The 20,941-nt window shown below is 49.6% G+C and overlaps 1 protein-coding gene across 1 annotated transcript in view; it reads right to left on the bottom strand.

Moving 5' to 3' along the window:
• Positions 1-20,941, bottom strand: part of FHIP2A (FHF complex subunit HOOK interacting protein 2A) — an 86,978-nt gene that overhangs the window by 37,118 nt on the left and 28,919 nt on the right. Inside the window, exons 6-15 of the mRNA XM_063962684.1 lie at positions 14,043-14,321; positions 13,754-13,950; positions 12,736-12,850; positions 12,193-12,269; positions 11,724-11,916; positions 11,049-11,218; positions 10,795-10,935; positions 10,264-10,354; positions 4,010-4,153; positions 2,356-2,496 (exon numbers count right to left, since the gene is read on the bottom strand). Coding sequence (XP_063818754.1) covers positions 2,356-2,496; positions 4,010-4,153; positions 10,264-10,354; positions 10,795-10,935; positions 11,049-11,218; positions 11,724-11,916; positions 12,193-12,269; positions 12,736-12,850; positions 13,754-13,950; positions 14,043-14,321 — 1,548 coding nt within the window. The remainder of the gene's footprint in view (positions 1-2,355; positions 2,497-4,009; positions 4,154-10,263; positions 10,355-10,794; positions 10,936-11,048; positions 11,219-11,723; positions 11,917-12,192; positions 12,270-12,735; positions 12,851-13,753; positions 13,951-14,042; positions 14,322-20,941) is intronic.

The raw sequence follows: 20,941 nt of genomic DNA, 5'->3' as shown, positions 1-20,941 counted from the left end.
ATGCCAGTGTCCCCACAGTGCCAGCTATGCCCCCCAGTGCCAGATATATATGTCCCCACAGTGCCAGCTATGTCCCCAATGCCAGTGTCCCCACAGTGCCAGCTATGCCCCCCAGTGCCAGATATATATGTCCCCACAGTGCCAGCTATTCCCCCCAGTGCCAGATATATATGTCTGGACAGTGCCAGCTATGCCCCCAATGCCAGTGTCAGATATGACCCCCAGTGACAGGTATACATGTCCCCCCAGTGCCAGCAATGCCCCCAGTGCCAGATACACATGACCCCCCCCATCCCTTGTGCTGCTCACCGCGCTGCTGCTGCTGTCTGTGAGGGGAGGAGAGCGCAGCGTGCGCCTCTCCTGCCCCTCACTCTCTGGCGGCTGTGTCCCTCTTCAATTATGCACCGGTCCATGAGCCAATCAAAGCTCGCGGACCGGCAGCCTTAGCTGCCGGTCCGCGAGCTCTGATTGGCTCACGGACCGGCGCCGAATTGAAGCGCGCCGCCGCCGGAGAGTGAGGGGCAGGGGAGGCGCACGCTGCGCTCTCCTCCCCTCACAGACAGCAGCAGCAGCGCGGTGAGCGGCAGTGGGAGACAGTGGAGGAGATGTGCCCCCTTGAGGCCAGGAGCCCGGCAGCAGCCGACTCCACTGCCTCCCAGAGTTCCGCCCCTGCTTGTATTGTAACATTGCTTTCTGGATGCAATTATCTGATTTTGTATTCTTCTAAACAAATAAAATTGTTTTACAAAAAAAACAAACATGTTATCTAATTCATAGAATCAGGGAAAGTGACGCTAACCTTTTTCTGGGAGGAGAAGAACGACTGCTGTGCTGCATCTTCTTCCACTAGGATTTTTAATACATCCCTGATAGCAAGTACCCCTCAGTACAATCCCCTGTGCTGGAGATAAATCCTGTGTAATAGGGTCCAGCTCCTCCCCCTCCCCGAGTCCCTCTTCATAAGATTCTGAGAATAAGTCGAGCTAGGGAGAAGGGTCTGTCTGTCATCTGCCTTTGCAACCAGGTCTGCTACAGCCTGCTGCAGCTGCTGTGTCTTTTGACTATTCGCAGTGAGCTGAGAAGACATGGTTTTTATTGTAGCTAACTAGGATGCCTCCTGAACCTCCCCCCCAGCTTCCTCACTAACTTGGGAGGACTGGCTGCATTGTTCACGAGGGGGAACCAGCCACGGAGGGAGAGAATCTGGTACTACATACTTTACATAACTAGTGTTTTACCATATTTACAGGAGACAAAACATACACAAACACACAGACAAGTATATATAGCAAGCCTACCCAGACTGGTATGCGAGTAGGAGACCCAGAGAGAAAGACCAGCACACCCAAGCCTAGCAGACTCAGTAAGACTGCAGGCTGTATTAGCTCGGCGTAATACCGGAGTTTGTCCTTTTCAGGACACTCTTGTCATGTACAATAGAGGCTCTCGCCCTTATTTACACCCCTGTACCAGTTTCCTGCGTATCCGGAGTGTGCCTTGCTGCTGCAGCTGTAAGCAGAGGAAGGCGCCAAGAAACCGCTGGTCCCACTCTGAGTTAGCTCCACCCCCTGTGATGACGCCGGAGCCATGCATTTATTTATACTGGCAAATGTCTCCTATGGTGCAAAACACAATATAAATACTTGTTTTCACCAAACCGCTGGCCAGTTTACACAGGGGGCAGCCTGCAATAGCGTCGTACCAAGAAACGGGGGATCCCGTAGCGGGGCCCCCGGTTTGTACTCACCACTCTTCTCACCTTCAGGCAATGTTAGGGGTGTGTGGCGTGCTGCAATTGCATTCACTAAGGCGTCGTGCCCGCGGTACCCCCACCTCTCAGGACGGTGGTCCTGCAGCGGGGAAGCCGCTCTGGCACCTTACATAGGCCTGTAACCGCCCCCCTTTCCCCCCCTAACTCCCACGGTGCAGGTATGCTACTGCCCAAACAGCATACCGAAAATAATAAAGTTTAAAATAAACTGAAGAAAACTCTCTGGAGCATCAGAGTGAGTATCCTCTCCGGAGGACACATATTTCTAAACCGCCTGTTGGAGGGGGCATAGAGGGAAGGAGCCAACACACCCAGTGAAGAAAATTTTAAGTTACCCGGCTCCTTTGGACCCCATCTATACCCCATCGTACTAAGACCCCAGTATCCCTTATGGCTGCTAGAGAAATAACAGAACTATTACATATAAAGAGCTAGTTCCCTGCGGGGAATCCTTTTCCCTAAGCACACATTACTTCCAGTCAGCGCCGGGCACTGCGGTCAGCGCGGGGCATGGATAGCGGAGAACAGCAGGTTACAGATTACATGTAGTGCACCATATCGGATACATCAGAAACAGAACTCACCCTGACAATGACGGAGAAGAGGGAGCGGCAGCCGGGGGCCAGGCTGATGTAGGGGTCCAGCAGGTACTCGTGTGTATGGGGGTGAGGGAAGAGAGAGAGTTTGGACAACACTGACGTCACTTGTAAGTTCACATCGTACGGCTGCGGAAACACCAAGATACAGTCAGTAAGGTAATCCGGCTACAAACCCATGATTGTGTCATGCTGTACAGCGTTACATATGGTCTAAGTACATGTAGGTTTATTACACGCAAGGGCCAAGAGTCATGGGATATCAGTATGTAAAGATAATGGTAGGTGGCGCCACCGTACTGACACGTCCCGGAAATGGCCAGATGTGCATCAGTTGTAATCTGACATCTCGTGAATCAGTTTGAACCCCAGCTAGGCTTCTCATGGCAAGGCTATGTGAATTATAGAGTTGGAACGGGGCGTGAAAGTGGGGCCCAAATGTATTAAGCCTTAAAAAGTGATAAAGTGGAGATGGATAAAGAACCAGCCAATCAGCTCATGTTATTTTTCAAACGCAGCCTATAACATTAAAGTTAGGAAACTGATTGGCTGATACTTTATCTCTCCTGAGTGCCCAACGGGTGGGACATTCCATTTCCGAAGTTGTGCGGACAGTCAACACTCCTTCATCTACAGTGTCACGTGGAAGGCATTACCACACACCGTGGACAGCGCAGTGGCCGACCACGGGAACTTAATGATCGTGACCAGTGGCATCTGGTCAGAATTGTCCGTGGTAACAGACAAGCGACACTGGCTCACATCCCATACACATTCATTGTAGGAGGTTCCAGATGCATACCCAACAGGTCATTGCAGCGTTCTTCAGCTTTCATGGGATATGGGAGCAGAAGACCCACCAGAGAGCCCGTTACCACACCGGACGCGCTGTTTCCTCTGGGAACGTGACATTGCTAATTGGACCCTGGAGGACTGTCATCATGTGGTATGGTCTGACGAGTCACGGTATCAGTTGGATCGGGCTAATGGTAGGGTACAGGTGTGGTGCAGACCCGTGAGGCTATGGTTGTCAACAAGGCACCGTACAAGGTGGTGGTGGTTCCATAATGCTGTGGGTTGTGTTCATGTGGCATGGTTTGGGTCCGCCTGAACAAGTCATTGACCGGTAGCTGCTACATTGCAGTGCTTGGTGACCATTTGCAGTCCATCATGGACGTCATGTATTCCCACACCGATGGAATATTCCAGCAGGATAATGCACCGGATCATCAGTCCTAAGTCCAAAATTGGTTTGAGGAGCATTCCGGAGAGTTCCGACGAATGGTGTGGCGTCCACCCAACAAGATCCCAACTGAGCATTTATGGGACGTGGTGAAGAGGTCCATTCGTACCCAAGATCCTGCACATACAAATATCAGGGAGCTGTGGAAAGCTATCCAGGCGGCATGAGTCAGTATCTCTCCAGAAGCATTCCTTTGACTTGTGGAATCTATGCCACGTTGAGCTGCTGCACTCGCCAGGCTAGAGGGGATCTTACACGACACTAGGCACCTATCCCATAACTTTCAACATTTATCATACCCCACACAGTATACCTACCTCATAAAGGATCTGGCCCACCCTATATAGCGTCATATATGATGTAATACATGTATTACTATCAACAATGTACAGTACATACCTGATCGAGGATCCGGCCCATTCTGTCAAACAAAATTTTCAAGAAATGTCCCTCGAAGAAAGGGGCTTCTAAATTGCACTTCTCGATGGCTTTCACCGTGCCAGGCCACTCCCAGCGCAGACAGATGGCGCAGTAATCCCGGAACTGGCAAGTCACAAGAGATAACGAGCTGTAAGGAACTTTCCAGTGTTTCCGTTATAAAAATCGAACTTGACCTAAACTAGGTCATCATGCACGTGTGTGTGATGACATAACCCCGGCTGTGGCGCATTCACATCAACCCAACGTGCACGGCGCATGCCCCAACTTCCACTGTGCGCGCTGTGCATATTAGGTGTGATGTGCAAAAAGAAGACTGGGAACGGAGGAGGGTAAAATAAGAATTTACGTACCGATAAATCTATTTCTCGTAGTCCGTAGTGGATGCTGGGGACTCCGTCAGGACCATGGGGATTAGCGGCTCCGCAGGAGACAGGGCACAAAAGTAAAAGCTTTAGGATCAGGTGGTGTGCACTGGCTCCTCCCCCTATGACCCCCCTCCAAGCCTCAGTTAGGATACTGTGCCCGGACGAGCGTACACAATAAGGAAGGATATTGAATCCCGGGTAAGACTCATACCAGCCACACCAATCACACCGTATAACTTGTGATCTGAACCCAGTTAACAGCATGATAACAGCGGAGCCTCTGAAATGATGGCTCACAACAATAATAACCCGATTTTTGTAACAATAACTATGTACAAGTATTGCAGACAATCCGCACTTGGGATGGGCGCCCAGCATCCACTACGGACTACGAGAAATAGAATTATCGGTAAGTAAATTCTTATTTTCTCTGACGTCCTAAGTGGATGCTGGGGACTCCGTCAGGACCATGGGGATTATACCAAAGCTCCCAAACGGGTGTGAGAGTGCGGATGACTCTGCAGCACCGAATGAGAGAACTCCAGGTCCTCCTCAGCCAGGGTATCAAATTTGTAGAATTTAGCAAACGTGACCAAGTAGCAGCTCGGCAAAGTTGTAAAGCCGAGATCCCTCGGGCAGCCGCCCAAGATGAGCCCACCTTCCTTGTGGAATGGGCATTTACAGATTTTGGCTGTGGCAGGCCTGCCACAGAATGTGCAAGCTGAATTGTACTACAAATCCAACGAGCAATAGTCTGCTTAGAAGCAGGAGCACCCAGCTTGTTGGGTGCATACAGGATAAACAGCGAGTCAGTTTTCCTGACTCCAGCCGTCCTGGAAACATATATTTTCAGGGCCCTGACAACGTCTAACAACTTGGAGTCCTCCAAGTCCCTAGTAGCCGCAGGCACCACAATAGGTTGGTTCAGGTGAAAAGCTGACACCACCTTAGGAAGAAACTGGGGACGAGTCCGCAGTTCTGCCCTGTCCGAATGGAAAATCAGATATGGGCTTTTGTGAGACAAAGCCGCCAATTCTGACACTCGCCTGGCTGAGGCCAGGGCCAACAACATGGTCACTTTCCATGTGAGATATTTTAAATCCACAGATTTGAGCGGTTCAAACCAATGTGATTTGAGGAATCCCAGAACTACGTTGAGATCCCACGGTGCCACTGGAGGCACAAAACGGGGTTGTATATGCAGTACTCCCTTGACAAACGTCTGGACTTCAGGAACTGAAGCCAATTCTTTCTGGAAGAAAATCGACAGGGCCGAAATTTGAACCTTAATGGACCCCAATTTGAGGCCCATAGACACTCCTGTTTGCAGGAAATGCAGGAATCGACCGAGTTGAAATTCCTCCGTGGGGGCCCTCCTGGCCTCACACCACGCAACATATTTTCGCCAAATGCGGTGATAATGTTGTGCGGTCACCTCCTTCCTGGCTTTGACCAGGGTAGGGATGACCTCTTCCGGAATACCTTTCTCCCTTAGGATCCGGCGTTCAACCGCCATGCCGTCAAACGCAGCCGCGGTAAGTCTTGGAACAGACAGGGTCCTTGCTGAAGCAAGTCCCTTCTTAGCGGCAGAGGCCATGGGTCCTCTGTGAGCATCTCTTGAAGTTCCGGGTACCAAGTCCTTCTTGGCCAATCCGGAGCCACGAGTATAGTTCTTACTCCTCTCCGACTTATAATTCTCAGTACCTTGGGTATGAGAGGCAGAGGAGGGAACACATACACTGACTGGTACACCCACGGTGTTACCAGCGCGTCCACAGCTATTGCCTGAGGGTCCCTTGACCTGGCGCAATACCTGTCCAGTTTTTTGTTGAGGCGGGACGCCATCATGTCCACCTTTGGTTTTTCCCAACGGTTCACAATCATGTGGAAGACTTCCGGATGAAGTCCCCACTCTCCCGGGTGGAGATCGTGCCTGCTGAGGAAGTCTGCTTCCCAGTTGTCCACTCCCGGAATGAACACTGCTGACAGTGCTATCACATGATTTTCCGCCCAGCGAAGAATCCTTGCAGCTTCTGCCATTGCCCTCCTGCTTCTTGTGCCGCCCTGTCTGTTTACGTGGGCGACTGCCGTGATGTTGTCCGACTGGATCAGCACCGGTTGACCTTGAAGCAGAGGTCTTGCTAGGCTTAGAGCATTGTAAATTGCCCTTAGCTCCAGTATATTTATGTGAAGTAAAGTCTCCCGACTTGACCATACTCCCTGGAAATTTCTTCCCTGTGTTTGCTCCCCAGCCCCTCAGGCTGGCATCCGTGGTCACCTCTAGTAGATGAGCACTCTGCAGCCACCACAGAAGAGACACCCTTGTCCTCGGAGACAGGGTTATCCGCTGATGCATCTGAAGATGCGATCCGGACCACTTGTCCAGCAGATCCCACTGAAAAGTTCTTGCGTGAAATCTGCCGAATGGAATCGCTTCGTAGGAAGCCACCATTTTTCCCAGGACCCTTGTGCACTGATGCACTGACACTTTTCCTGGTTTTAGGAGGTTCCTGACTAGCTCGGATAACTCCCTGGCTTTCTCCTCCGGGAGAAACACCTATTTCTGGACTGTGTCCAGCATCATCCCTAGGAACAGCAGACGTGTCGTCGGGATCAGCTGCGATTTTGGAATATTTAGAATCCACCCGTGCTGTTGTAGCAGTACCCGAGATAGTGCTACTCCGACCTCCAACTGTTCCCTGGACTTTGCCCTTATCAGGAGATCGTCCAAGTAAGGGATAATTAAGACGCCTTTTCTTCGAAGAAGAATCATCATTTCGGCCATTACCTTGGTAAAGACCCGGGGTGCCGTGGACAATCCAAACGGCAGCGTCTGAAACTGATAGTGACAGTTCTGTACTACGAACCTGAGGTACCCTTGGTGAGAAGGGCAAATTGGGACATGGAGGTAAGCATCCTTGATGTCCAGGGACACCATATAGTCCCCCTCTTCCAGGTTCGCTATCACTGCTCTGAGTGACTCCATCTTGAATTTGAACCTCTGTATGTAAGTGTTCAAAGATTTCAGATTTAGAATAGGTCTCACCGAGCCGTCTGGCTTCGGTACCACAAATAGTGTGGAATAATACCCCTTCCCTTGTTGTAGGAGGGGTACTTTGATTATCACCTGCTGGGAAAACAGCTTGTGAATTGCTTCCAATACTGCCTCCCTGTCGGAGGGAGACGTTGGTAAAGCAGACTTCAGGAACCTGCGAGGGGGAGACGTTTTGAATTCCAATCTGTACCCCTGGGATACTACCTGTAGGATCCAGGGGTCCACTTGCGAGTGAGCCCACTGCGCGCTGAAACTCTTGAGACGACCCCCCCCCCGCACCTGAGTCCGCTTGTAAGGCCCCAGCGTCATGCTGAGGACTTGGCAGAAGTGGTGGAGGACTTCTGTTCCTGGGAAGGGGCTGCCTGCTGCAGTCTTTTCCCCTTTCCTCTACCCCGGGGCAGATATGACTGGCCTTTTGCCCACTTGCCCTTATGGGGACGAAAGGACTGAGGCTGAAAAGACGGTGTCTTTTTCTGCTGAGCGGTGACTTGGGGTAAAAAGGTGGATTTTCCAGCTGTTGCCGTGGCCACCAGGTCCGATAGACCGACCCCAAATAACTCCTCCCCTTTATACGGCAATACTTCCATGTGCCGTTTGGAATCCGCATCACCTGACCACTGTCGTGTCCATAAACATCTTCTAGCAGAAATGGACATCGCACTTACTCTTGATGCCAGAGTGCAAATATCCCTCTGTGCATCTCGCATATATAGAAATGCATCCTTTAAATGCTCTATAGTCAATAAAATACTGTCCCTGTCAAGGGTATCAATATTTTCAGTCAGGGAATCCGACCACGCCACCCCAGCACTGCACATCCAGGCTGAGGCGATTGCTGGTCGCAGTATAACACCAGTATGTGTGTATATACTTTTTAGGATATTTTCCAGCTTCCTATCAGCTGGCTCCTTGAGGGCGGCCGTATCTGGAGACGGTAACGCCACTTGTTTTGATAAGCGTGTGAGCGCCTTATCCACCCTAGGGGGTGTTTCCCAACGCGCCCTAACTTCTGGCGGGAAAGGGTAGAATGCCAATAATTTCTTAGATATTAGCAATTTTTTATCGGGGGAAACCCACGCATCATCACACACTTCATTTAATTCATCTGATTCAGGAAAAACTACAGGTAGTTTTTTCACACCCCACATAATACCCTTTTTTGTGGTACTTGTAGTATCAGAAATATGCAAAGCCTCCTTCATTGCCGTAATCATGTAACGTGTGGCCCTACTGGAAAATACGTTTGTTTCTTCACCGTCGACACTGGAGTCGGTGTCCGTGTCTGTGTCGACCGACTGAGGTAATGGGCGCTTTAGAGCCCCCGACGGTGTTTGAGACGCCTGGACAGGCACTAACTGATTTGCCGGCTGTCTCATGTCGTCAACAGTTTTTTTGTAAAGTGCTGACATTATCACGTAATTCCTTAAATAAGACCATCCAGTCAGGTGTCGACTCCCTAGGGGGTGACATCACTAATACAGGCAATTGCTCCGCCTCCACACCATTTTCCTCCTCATACATGTCACCACACGTGTACCGACACAGCACACACACAGGGAATGCTGTGATAGAGGACAGGACCCCAATAGCCCTTTGGGGAGACAGAGGGAGAGTTTGCCAGCACACACCCAGCGCTATATATGTATAGGGACAACCTTATAATAAGTGTTTCTCCCTTATAGCTGCTACTGTAGTTTATCTAGCCAAATTAGTGCCCCCCCCTCTCTTTTTTACCCTGTTTCTGTAGTGCAGGACTGCAGGGGAGAGTCAGGGAGACGTCCTTCCAGCGGAGCTGTGAGGGAAAATGGCGCTTGTGTGCTGAGGAGATAGGCTCCGCCCCCTTCTCGGCGGCCTTTCTCCCGCTTTTTATGAGGAAAAATGGCAGGGGTTAAATACATCCATATAGCCCAGGAGCTATATGTGATGTATTTTTAGCCACAGATAGTGTTTACATTGCGTCTCAGGGCGCCCCCCCCCCAGCCCCCTGCACCCTCAGTGACCGGAGTGTGAAGTGTGCTGAGAGCAATGGCGCACAGCTGCAGTGCTGTGCGCTACCTTTCTTGAAGACAGGATGTCTTCTGCCGCCGATTTCTGGACCTCTTCACTCTTCTGGCTCTGTAAGGGGGCCGGCGGCGCGGCTCCGGGACCCATCCATGGCTGGGCCTGTGATCGTCCCTCTGGAGCTAATGTCCAGTAGCCAAGAAGCCCAATCCACTCTGCACGCAGGTGAGTTCGCTTCTTCTCCCCTTAGTCCCTCGCTGCAGTGAGCCTGTTGCCAGCAGGACTCACTGAAAATAAAAAACCTAAATCTAACTTTTACTCTAAGCAGCTCAGGAGAGCCACCTAGATTGCACCCTTCTCGGCCGGGCACAAAAACCTAACTGAGGCTTGGAGGAGGGTCATAGGGGGAGGAGCCAGTGCACACCACCTAGTCCTAAAGCTTTTACTTTTGTGCCCCGTCTCCTGCGGAGCCGCTAATCCCCATGGTCCTGACGGAGTCCCCAGCATCCACTTAGGACGTCAGAGAAATAATAGTAACGGGTTGGGAGGGGGGAAGAGGCAGAGTGGGAGGGAAGGGGCAGAGAGTGGGCGGGAAGGGGCAGAGAGTCGGCGGGAAGGGGCAGAGAGTGGGCGGGAAGAGGCAGAGAGTGGGCGGGAAGGGGCAGAGAGTGGGCGGGAAGGGGCAGAGAGTGGGTGGGAAGGGGCAGAGAGTGGGCTGGGAAGAGGTGGGTGAGACACGGGCAGCAGCCGGCTGGGGTTGTCCCAGCAAATGCGTGTTCCACCCCATTTACCTGGCGGTGCGCGTCCCTGAGGTATGTGTCGTAACCTGTGCCCTCCACCTGGTACGAGGACTTGGCTTCATCAGGAACAAGACAGAGGAAGCTAGGGAGGAAGAAAGGTCCGTGGTCACATTTCATAGTAAAACCCTTCTTCTAATACAGTAAGTATGACACCCTCCCGGGCACAGACTGGGATAATCAGCAGTGTTGGGATCCTTTTATCCCTAAAAACTTGGGACTGTTCCGCTATAACTGGGACAGTGGACACTATGCATACGACCCGGAGCGCCCGTAAGGCCATACTCTCAGCTTCTGTCTGCAAAACTCACATGCAATTCTGCATCAGCCTCCATATAAGGAAAGCAGGCATTACAGAAAGCAGGGAGGTGGTATTCCTGGTCAGGTGATACAATTACAGATAACGGCTGTGCCGTTCCCAATAGCTGTACAGTGTGACGCTGGTATCAGGGGGCACTTACTGTACAGATGATACAGCCCCTGACTGGGGCAGCATTTAGAACAACCAATAGAATGCAGGCTCACCTATTGACGATCTTGTGCACCTCCGTCTTGCCGTCATTCCGCTGATGATCCGGGGTGATGGGAGGTGACGCGCTCACCCATTCCTTAGACAGAGCGTTGTTAGGAGACATGTCCGTAAATATAGGATCTTCCTCGAGATCTCTGCAAACGCAAAGCAGAGACGTCGTCAATCACATTTATTGCTATGGTGATTACTAATTAATATTAAAGTGTGTCATTTATAGCCCAGAGATAAATACTATATGTAAACATACACTGCGCCGGCAATCTGCCCATTCTCCACGATGTCTCTGTCCTCGGGACATGGCGGCTTGTACTCAATATAGTTCCTCTCCTGTAAGTTCCGCAGGACTAGGTTATAGAGGATGTGCTCATTGGGTTTCTGTAATAGGTGCTCGAACAGCCGGAGGGTCATAATACTGATCTGTGGATGCAGAGAGAGACTAATGAGCCTGGCCTGTAGTAATTATCCAGGACCCAAGCTAATTATACCTGGTGTACTCCGAGTACTTTCTCATGTAGGGAGATCTAAAGGTGCCCCCGAGTTTACTAAGGCCAAGATGGTGCAGATATAATCCCCCGTACCTGGTGATCATAATGATTTCTGCAGAGGGCTGTTCTGTAGTGATCACACACGATGACCAGAGAATAATCCCTCAGGGGTAACATTATGTAAGAGAGGGCATTCCCTTCTTTCAAACAAGGGTGCCCCAGAGTCTCTGGGTGGCAGTACTGGGGCAATAGAACACGCTCTCTTCCCTTATTTACTGGCATGAAAAAACGATGCCGCATTTTGGTAGGAAGGGGCGGGTTCTTTGACATCAGCGTGATGTAATCACGCCTCCGCCCATTACTGCTGCAGTGCCTACTACAAGGTTCACTCGTAGCAGCAAATGGGTTAATAGTGCTTTCCATAAGGGCTGCGTTACCTCGTCGGAGATATGGTTGCAGTGTTCTATGAGGCGATAGCGTAGGGGGGTTCTCTGGATGCTGCTTAGGGTCTCTGGATCCCGTTCATCTCCCAGAACAAAACCAACAATCTGAGTGAGGAGGGCTTCGGACGTGACTTGGCGCACGATTCTATGGAGGAGGGACGTAGCCGTCAGGATCCCAATCTCTGAGCTGAGGAGAGGCAGAGTGAGAACATAATTAGTACATAGAGAAGGTATGGAGGAGGAGGAGCCAGGCTGCCGTTACCCTAATAAGAGGAGCACTTCCTGCAGCCGCTGGGGGTGACAGAATGGTGAATGTGCGCATCTGACCAATCAAATGTCGGTACCAGTAACATCCCACGGGACACAATGCCCCAGGCGCCAATGGGGGACCCCCGCTGTCAGACAAGACGGCCCCTATGTGTATGCAGGGAGGGAGATCTCCCGTAATATCACAAACTCTTACGTCTGCATCAGCTGCGGTTCCATCACCCCCACCAGGAACCTCTCCCGCACCGATCTGGCCAAGGTGTCTGCGGTCATCTGAGGGGTTAAAGAGAAATAACCATGAAAAACAAAAAACTGAACATCAAATACATGACATGCATCTGACCTGTCCCCTATACACAATGAATCATGTTGGATGTACTAAGTGTGAGAGCTGTACAGCGTCTTCTATAGTCTCCTTATTACATGTCCACCTGACCTGAGCCACCGGCAGGGCAGCTATGAATATTCATGAGTCAGAGGAGAGTGAATAGAGCCCATGTACTGGCAGGAGCACGCTCAGTGAGCTCCAGCTGCCAGCTTCCAGCACATTGGCTCTAACTGATCACATGACCTCAGAGTCACAGGAACGATGTACGATGCAGACTGGGAGGGTACAGATTTCTGGAGGTATTTTTACCAATAATTGCATCGTGTAACAAGACTATTCCTTCCTACAATGTGACATATATGTGTGAATCCACAGCGAGTTGGTAAGAGGTAAATCCAAGTTTTCACTCACCCTGTGCGCTTCTTTAATAAGTTGATCGCAATAATCAAACCAAGATAGGAACGAGATTAAGGCTCTCTTCCCAGGGAAGGCCGACGTGTCTTCCTTTACGTTGTATGCATCCAGGCTACAGAGAGGACAATCAGCAATCAGTGTGACATGGAGCGTACAGTACATGGAGGAGCAGAAGGTGAAAGGAGATTACCCTACCGTCTGACCGAAACCGCTCGCGCCTCCACATACAGATGCACAGCAATATAACCATTTACTCCAAAGGAACAGCACCCCTAGTGGTCAGCGTATCAGAGAAGCCAGGGCAGTAGTTACTATGTATTACCAGTAATAACTCTTCTACGTGCCTGGCAATGTTAGGCAGAACAAAACTCTACACAGCTGAATGAGAGAACAGCGAAACGTAACCTACAGCAAGTAATACACATTAAAGCCATGATTGTGTGTTCCTGCAGAGAACTCAGGACAACGCAGCTGTTGCAAGACGTCTCAGTACAGGACAGGGTTTTGCATTAATGTTTTCATGGAAAAAAAGAATCTTGCTTATATTTAATACTGTGAAACTGTATTAGAAACCATAATTAACAATGTTTTAATTCTTTTTAACATTAACAATCCAAAGTTTATTAGGCTTTGATAGGATTTATTTTACATCTTTCAATAAAACCAATTATTTACTGCTTATTATTCCTATTACATCAGATTATATGAAGATAGACTAAACGTAATAAAACATACAAAGTACACTCAGACACATCTCAATAGGTTTTAAATTGAAATAAACATGAAGATTAAACCATTTCCCGTGTCCTACAGGATTGTTAGTGGAAGAGTTTGTGGAGTTTTAGATGATGCTAGGAAGATTTAGTAGCTTTGATCTGGTTCACCCTCCCTATATCTCTGTTATGTGTGAATTTACTGCATTGGTCAGCTCACTCAAACACCACTAGCAACAAGAATGTGGAATACAAGACCCCAATAGGATACATAAATCTGGTACAGGAAGGAAAATATTTACCCCCAGTTAATCCCATCCACGGTTTCGATATCCAGCGGGTCGATGGACTGCGGCAGAGCGCGGTAGAGAGAGGTCAGCCGGTCAGTCAGCAGCTCGCACAGGGCGGTGTTCTGCGTAAGGCACTTGGCGGCTGCTGGCTCTGGCAGACTCACTAATAACATGAGCCCCTCGCAGGCTTTCACAGCTACCCGACCATCCTGAGAGGAGAGAGATAGGAGAGTAACCAGAGGGTCCAACGTATTACCGTCATACCGTGCAATATCCTCCCGCTATGGAAGAACTCACTCACCGGGCTCTTTGTCAGGTTTAACAAGGAGTTAACCAGATTATAATCCTGCTGAACGTGATTGGCGGCTGCTTCCTCTTCCAGGATTTCGGCAGATGTTAAGGTATCGTCGGGGGCCTCAGCGTGTGTATTTGGAATCGCATCTGCACCTGCATCACCGCTCTCTGCCCCAGGGGGGTGGGACTGACCGGTGTCGTTGGCTAGAACCTCCACCTGGCTGCCCCCAGCAAGTCCACCAAGGTTGTTAGACAATCCAGCAGTTAGAAATGTCTTCATCTTGTTCTAAGAAAGGACAGGGGTCACAGACAGAGCGACTTCTAGGCAGCCTGTAGCATATACTCTCACCAATGTCCGCAAGCATCGCAATGATCCGGGCACCTCCCACCAGCATCACTTATTGCGCCCACGGACTATGCACACAGATGATAATGTCAGCATCAGGAGGAGCCCTTTTCCTCATCCAGGTATTTGTGGAAACCTCATGTTAATGGTTCTCTCTGAATGACGACATCTCCCCGTTGCTCTATGTAATACGTAGTGTACGGTTCTCTCTGAATGGCGATGGCTCCCGTCGCTCTATGTAATACGTAGTGTACGGTTCTCTCTGAATGGCGATGGCTCCCGTCGCTCTATGTAATAGGTAGTGTACGGTTCTCTCTGAATGACGACAGCTCCCGTCTCTCTATGTAATATGTAGTGTATTGTTCTCTCTGAATGACCACAGCTCCCGTCGCTCTATGTAATACGTAGTGTACGGTTCTCTCTGAATGGCGATGGCTCCCGTCGCTCTATGTAATATGTAGTGTACAGTTCTCTCTGAATGACCACAGCTCCCGTCGCTCTATGTAATACGTAGTGTACGGTTCTCTCTGAATGACGACAGCTCCCGTCTCTCTATGTAATACGTAGTGTACGGTTCTCTCTGAATGACGACAGCTCCCGTCTCTCTATGTAATATGTAGTGTATTGTTCTCTCTGAATGACCACAGCTCCCGTCGCACTATGTAATACGTAGTGTACGGTTCTCTCTGAATGACCACAGCTCCCGTCGCTCTATTTAATACGTACTGTACGGAACTCTCTGGATGACCACAGCTCCCGTCGCTCTATGTAATACGTAGTGTACGGTTCTCTCTGAATGATGACAGCTCCCCGTCGCTCTATGTAATACGTAGTGTACGGTTCTCTCTGAGCGACGGCAGCTCCCGCTGCTCTATGTAATACGTAGTGTACGGTTCTCTCTGAATGGCGATGGCTCCTGTCGCTCTATGTAATATGTAGTGTACAGTTCTCTCTGAATGACGACAGATCCTGCTGCTCAATTTAATACGTAGTGTACGATTCTCTCTGAATGACAACAGCTCCCGTCTCTCTATGTAATACGTAGTGTACGGTTCTCTCTGAATGACGACAGCTCCCGTCGCTCTATGTAATACGTAGTGTACGGTTCTCACTGAATGACGACAGCTCCCGTCGCTCTATGTAATACGTAGTGTACGGTTCTCTCTGAATGACCACAGCTCCCGTCGCTCTATTTAATACGTAGTGTACGGTTCTCTCTAAATGACGACAGATCCCGCTGCTCTATGTAATACGTAGTGTACGGTTCTCTCTGAATGGCGATGGCTCCTGTCGCTCTATGTAATATGTAGTGTACGGTTCTCTCTGAATGACGACAGATCACGCTGCTCTATTTAATACGTAGTGTACGATTCTCTCTGAATGACAACAGCTCCCGTCTCTCTATGTAATACGTAGCGTACGGTTCTCTCTGAATGACGATAGCTCCCGTCGCTCTATGTAATATGTAGTGTACGGTTCTCACTGAATGACCACAGCTCTCGTCGCTCTCTGTAATACGTAGTGTACGGTTCTCTCTGAATGACCACAGCTCCCGTCGCTCTATGTAATACGTAGTGTACGGTTCTCTCTGAATGACGACAGCTCCCGTCGCTCTATGTAATACGTAGTGTACGGGACTCTCTGAATGACAACAGCTCCCGTTGCTCTATGTAATACGTACTGTACGGGACTCTCTGAATGGTGATGGCTCCCGTCGCTCTATGTAATATGTAGTGTACGGTTCTATCTGAATGACGACAGCTCCCGTCGCTCTATGTAATACGTAGTGTACGGTTCTCTCTGAATGACCACAGCTCCCGTCGCTCTATGTAATACGTAGTGTACGGTTCTCTCTGAATGACCACAGCTCCCGTCGCTCTATTTAATACGTAGTGTACGGTTCTCTCTGAATGACGATGGCTCCCGTCGCTCTATGTAATACGTAGTGTACGGGACTCTCTGAATGGCGATGGCTCCCGTCGCTCTATGTAATACGTTGTGTACGGATCTCTCTGAATGACGGCAGCTCTATTTAATACGTAGTGTACGGTTTTCTCTGAACGACGGCAGCTCCCGCTGCTCTATGTAATACGTAGTGTACGGTTCTCTCTGAATGGCGATGGCTCCTGTCGCTCTATGTAATATGTAGTGTACAGTTCTCTCTGAATGACGACAGATCCTGCTGCTATATTTAATACGTAGTGTACGATTCTCTCTGAATGACAACAGCTCCCGTCTCTCTATGTAATACGTAGCGTACGGTTCTCTCTGAATGACGATAGCTCCCGTCGCTCTATGTAATACGTAGTGTACGGTTCTCACTGAATGACGACAGCTCCCGTCGCTCTATTTAATACGTAGTGTACGGTTCTCTCTAAATGACGACAGATCCCGCTGCTCTATGTAATACGTAGTGTACGGTTCTCTCTGAATGGCGATGGCTCCTGTCGCTCTATGTAATAATAAGAATTTACTTACCGATAATTCTATTTCTCGGAGTCCGTAGTGGATGCTGGGGTTCCTGAAAGGACCATGGGGAATAGCGGCTCCGCAGGAGACAGGGCACAAAAAGTAAAGCTTTCCGATCAGGTGGTGTGCACTGGCTCCTCCCCCCATGACCCTCCTCCAGACTCCAGTTAGGTACTGTGCCCGGACGAGCGTACACAATAAGGGAGGAATTTTGAATCCCGGGTAAGACTCATACCAGCCACACCAATCACACTGTACAACCTGTGATCTGAACCCAGTTAACAGTATGATAACAGCGGAGCCTCTGAAAAGATGGCTCACAACAACAATAACCCGATTTAGTTAGCAATAACTATGTACAAGTATTGCAGATAATCCGCACTTGGGATGGGCGCCCAGCATCCACTACGGACTCCGAGAAATAGAATTATCGGTAAGTAAATTCTTATTTTCTCTATCGTCCTTGTGGATGCTGGGGTTCCTGAAAGGACCATGGGGATTATACCAAAGCTCCCAAACGGGCGGGAGAGTGCGGATGACTCTGCAGCACCGAATGAGAGAACTCCAGGTCCTCTTTTGCCAGGGTATCAAATTTGTAGAATTTTACAAACGTGTTCTCCCCCGACCACGTAGCTGCTCGGCAAAGTTGTAATGCCGAGACCCCTCGGGCAGCCGCCCAAGATGAGCCCACCTTCCTTGTGGAATGGGCCTTAACATATTTAGACTGTGGCAGGCCTGCCACAGAATGTGCAAGTTGAATTGTGCTACCAATCCCACGAGCAATCGACTGCTTAGAAGCAGAAGCACCCAGCATTGTTGGGTGCATACAGGATAAACAGCAAGTCAGATTTCCTGACTCCAGCCAACCTGGAAACTATATTTTCAGGGCCCTGATAACATCCAGCAACTTGGAGTCCTCCAAGTCCCTAGTAGCCGCAGGTACCACAATAAGCTGGTTCAGGTGAAACGCTGACACCACCTTAAGGAGAAACTGGGGACGAGTCCGCAGCTTTGCTCTGTCCGAATGGACAATCAGATATGGCTTTGTGAGATAAAGCCGCCAATTCTGACACTCGCCTGGCCGAGGCCAGGACCAACAGCATGGTCATTTTCCATGTGAGATATATCAAATCCACAGATTTGAGTTGTTTAAACCAATGTGATTTTTTAGGAATCCCAAAACTACGTTGAGATCGCCCAGTGCCACTGGAGACATCAAAGGGGCTGTATATGCAGTACTCCCTTAACAACTTCTGGACTTCAGGAACTGAAGCCAATTTCTTTCTGGAAGAAAAACAACAGGCCGAAATTTGAACCTTAATGGACCCAATTTGAGACCCATAGACACTCCTGTTTGCAGGAAATGTAGAAATTAACCTAGTTGAAATTCTTCCGTGGAGCCTTCCTGGACTCACACCCTGGCACATATTTTCACCTAAGTGGTGATAATGTTGTGCGGTCACCTCCTTCCTGGCTCTGACCAGGGTAGGGATGACCTCTTCCGGAATGCCTCTTTCCCTTAGGATCCGGCGTTCACCCGCCTTGGCGTCAACGCAGCTGCGGTAAGTCCCGGAACAGACACGGTTCTTGCCGAATCAAGACCCTTCTTAGTATCTCTTGAAGTTCCGGGAACCAAGTCCTTCTTGGCCAAACCGGAGCCACGAGTATAGTTCTTACTCCTCTCCTTCCTATCATTTTCAATACATTGGGTATGAAAAGCAGAGGATGGAACACATACACCGACTGGTACACCGACGGTGTTACCAGAGCGTCCCAGCTATTGCCTGAGTGTCTCTTGACCTGGCGCTTCAGGTGGGACGCCATCATAACCACCTTTGGTCTTTCCCAACGGTTTACAATCATGTGGAAACTTCCAGATTAAGTTTCCACTTTTCCGGGTGGAATTCATTTATGCTGAGGAAATCTTCCCAGTTGCCCACTCCCGCAATGAACACTGCTGACAGTGTTATCACATGATTTTCCGCCCAGCGAAGAATCCTTGCTGTCATTGCCCTCCTGCTTCTTGTGTCGCCCCGTCTGATAACGTGGGCGACCGCCATGATGATGTCCTACTGGATCAGCACCGGTTGACTTTGAAGCAGGAGTCTTCCTAGGCTCAGAGCATTGTAAATTGCCCTTAGCTCCAGTATATTCATGTGGAGAGAAGTCTCCAGACTTGACCACACTTCCTTGGAAATTTTTTCCCTGTGCGACTACTCCCCAGCCTCTCAGGCTGGTATCCGTGGTCCCCAGAACACAGTCCTGAATGCTGAGTGTGCTGCCCTCTAAAAGATGAGCACTCTGCAGCCCCCACAGAAGAGACACCCTTGTCCTTGGAGACAGGATTATCCGCTGATGCATCTGAAAATGCGATCCGGACCATTCGTCCAGCAAATCCCCTGAGATCTGCCGAATGGAATCGCTTCGTAAGAAGCCACCATTTTTCCCAGGACTCCTGTGCATTGATGCACTGATACTTGGCCTGGTTTTAGGAGGTTTCTGACTAGGTCGAATAACTCCTTGGCTTTTTCCTCCCGGAGGAACACCTTTTTCTGGACTATGCCCAGAATCATTCCTAGGAACAGCAGACGTATCGTCGGAAAACAGCTGCGATTCTTGGAATATTTAGAATCCAGTCGTGCTGTCGTAGAACTACTTTAGATAGTGCTCTTCCGACCTCCAACTGTTCTCTGGAACTTGCCCTTTTCAGGATATCGTCCAAGTAAGGGATAATTTAGATGCCTTTTTTCTTTGAAGAAACATCTTTTCGGCCATTACCTTGGTAAAAGGCCCGGGGTGCCGTGGATAATTCAAACGGCATCGTCTGAAACTGATATTGACAGTTCTGTACCACGAACCAGAGGTACCCTTGTTGAGAAGGGCAAATTTGGACATGGAGGTAATCCTTGATGTCCAGGGACACCATATAGTCCCCTTTTTTACGGTTCGCTATCACTGCTCTGAGTGACTCCATCTCGATTTGAACCTTTTATGTAAGTGTTCAAAGATTTCAGTTTAGACTATGTCTCACCAAGCCGTCTGGCGTCAGTACCACAATATAGTGTGGAAAAATAATACCCTTTTCCTTGTTGTAGGAGGGGTACTTTGATTATCACCTGCTGGATATACAGCTTGTGAATTGTTTCCAATGCTGCCTCCCTGTCGGAGGGAGCCGTTGGTAAAGCAGACTTCAGAAACCTGCGAGGAGAAGATGTCTCGACTCTCCAATCTGTACCCCTGGGATAATACTTGTACTATCTAGGGGTCAACCTGCGAGTGATCCCACTGCGCGCTGAGACTCTTGAGACTACCCCCCCACCTTGAGTCCGCTTGCATGGCCCCAGCGTCATGCTGAGGACTTGGCAGACGTGGTGGAGGGCTTCTTTTCCTGGGAAGGAGCTGCCTGCTGCAGTCTACTTCCCTTACCTCTATGTCTGGGCAGATATGACTGGCCTTTTGCCTGCATGCCCTCATGGGAAAGGAAGGATTGAGGCTGAAAAGACGGTGTCTTTTTCAGCTGAGATGTAACTTGGGGTAAAAAGGTTGGATTTCCCAGCTGTTGCCGTGGTCCCCAGGTCCGATGGACCGACCCCAACTAACTCCTTCCCTTTATACGGCAATACTTCCATGTGCCGTATGGGATCTGTATCACCTGACCACTGTCGTGTCCATGACATCTTCTGGGTGATATGGACAACGTACTTATCTTGATGCCAGAGAGCAAATATCCCTCTGTGCATCTCACGTACATATATATAGAATGCATCCTATTAAATGCTCTATATGAATAAAATATTTTCAGTCAGGGAATCCGACCAAGCCAACCCAGCACTGCATCTCCAGGCTGATGGCGATCGCTGGTCGCAGTATAACCACCGTATGTGTGTATATACTTTTTAGGATATCTTTCCAGCTTCCTATCAGCTGGCTCCTTGAGGGCGGCCGTATCTGGAGACGGTAACGCCACTTGATAAGCGTGTGAGCGCCTTATCACCCTAAGGGGTGTTTCCCAACGCGCCCTAATTTCTGGCGGGAAAGGGTATAACGCCAATATTTGCTATCGGGGTAACCCCACGCATCATCACACACTT

This window comes from Pseudophryne corroboree, chromosome 3 (genome assembly GCF_028390025.1).
Source record: "Pseudophryne corroboree isolate aPseCor3 chromosome 3, aPseCor3.hap2, whole genome shotgun sequence".
Taxonomy (NCBI): Eukaryota; Metazoa; Chordata; class Amphibia; order Anura; family Myobatrachidae; genus Pseudophryne; species Pseudophryne corroboree.
The sequence above is the reverse complement of the archived record's forward strand: the minus strand, read 5'-3'. Positions and strand labels throughout refer to the sequence as shown.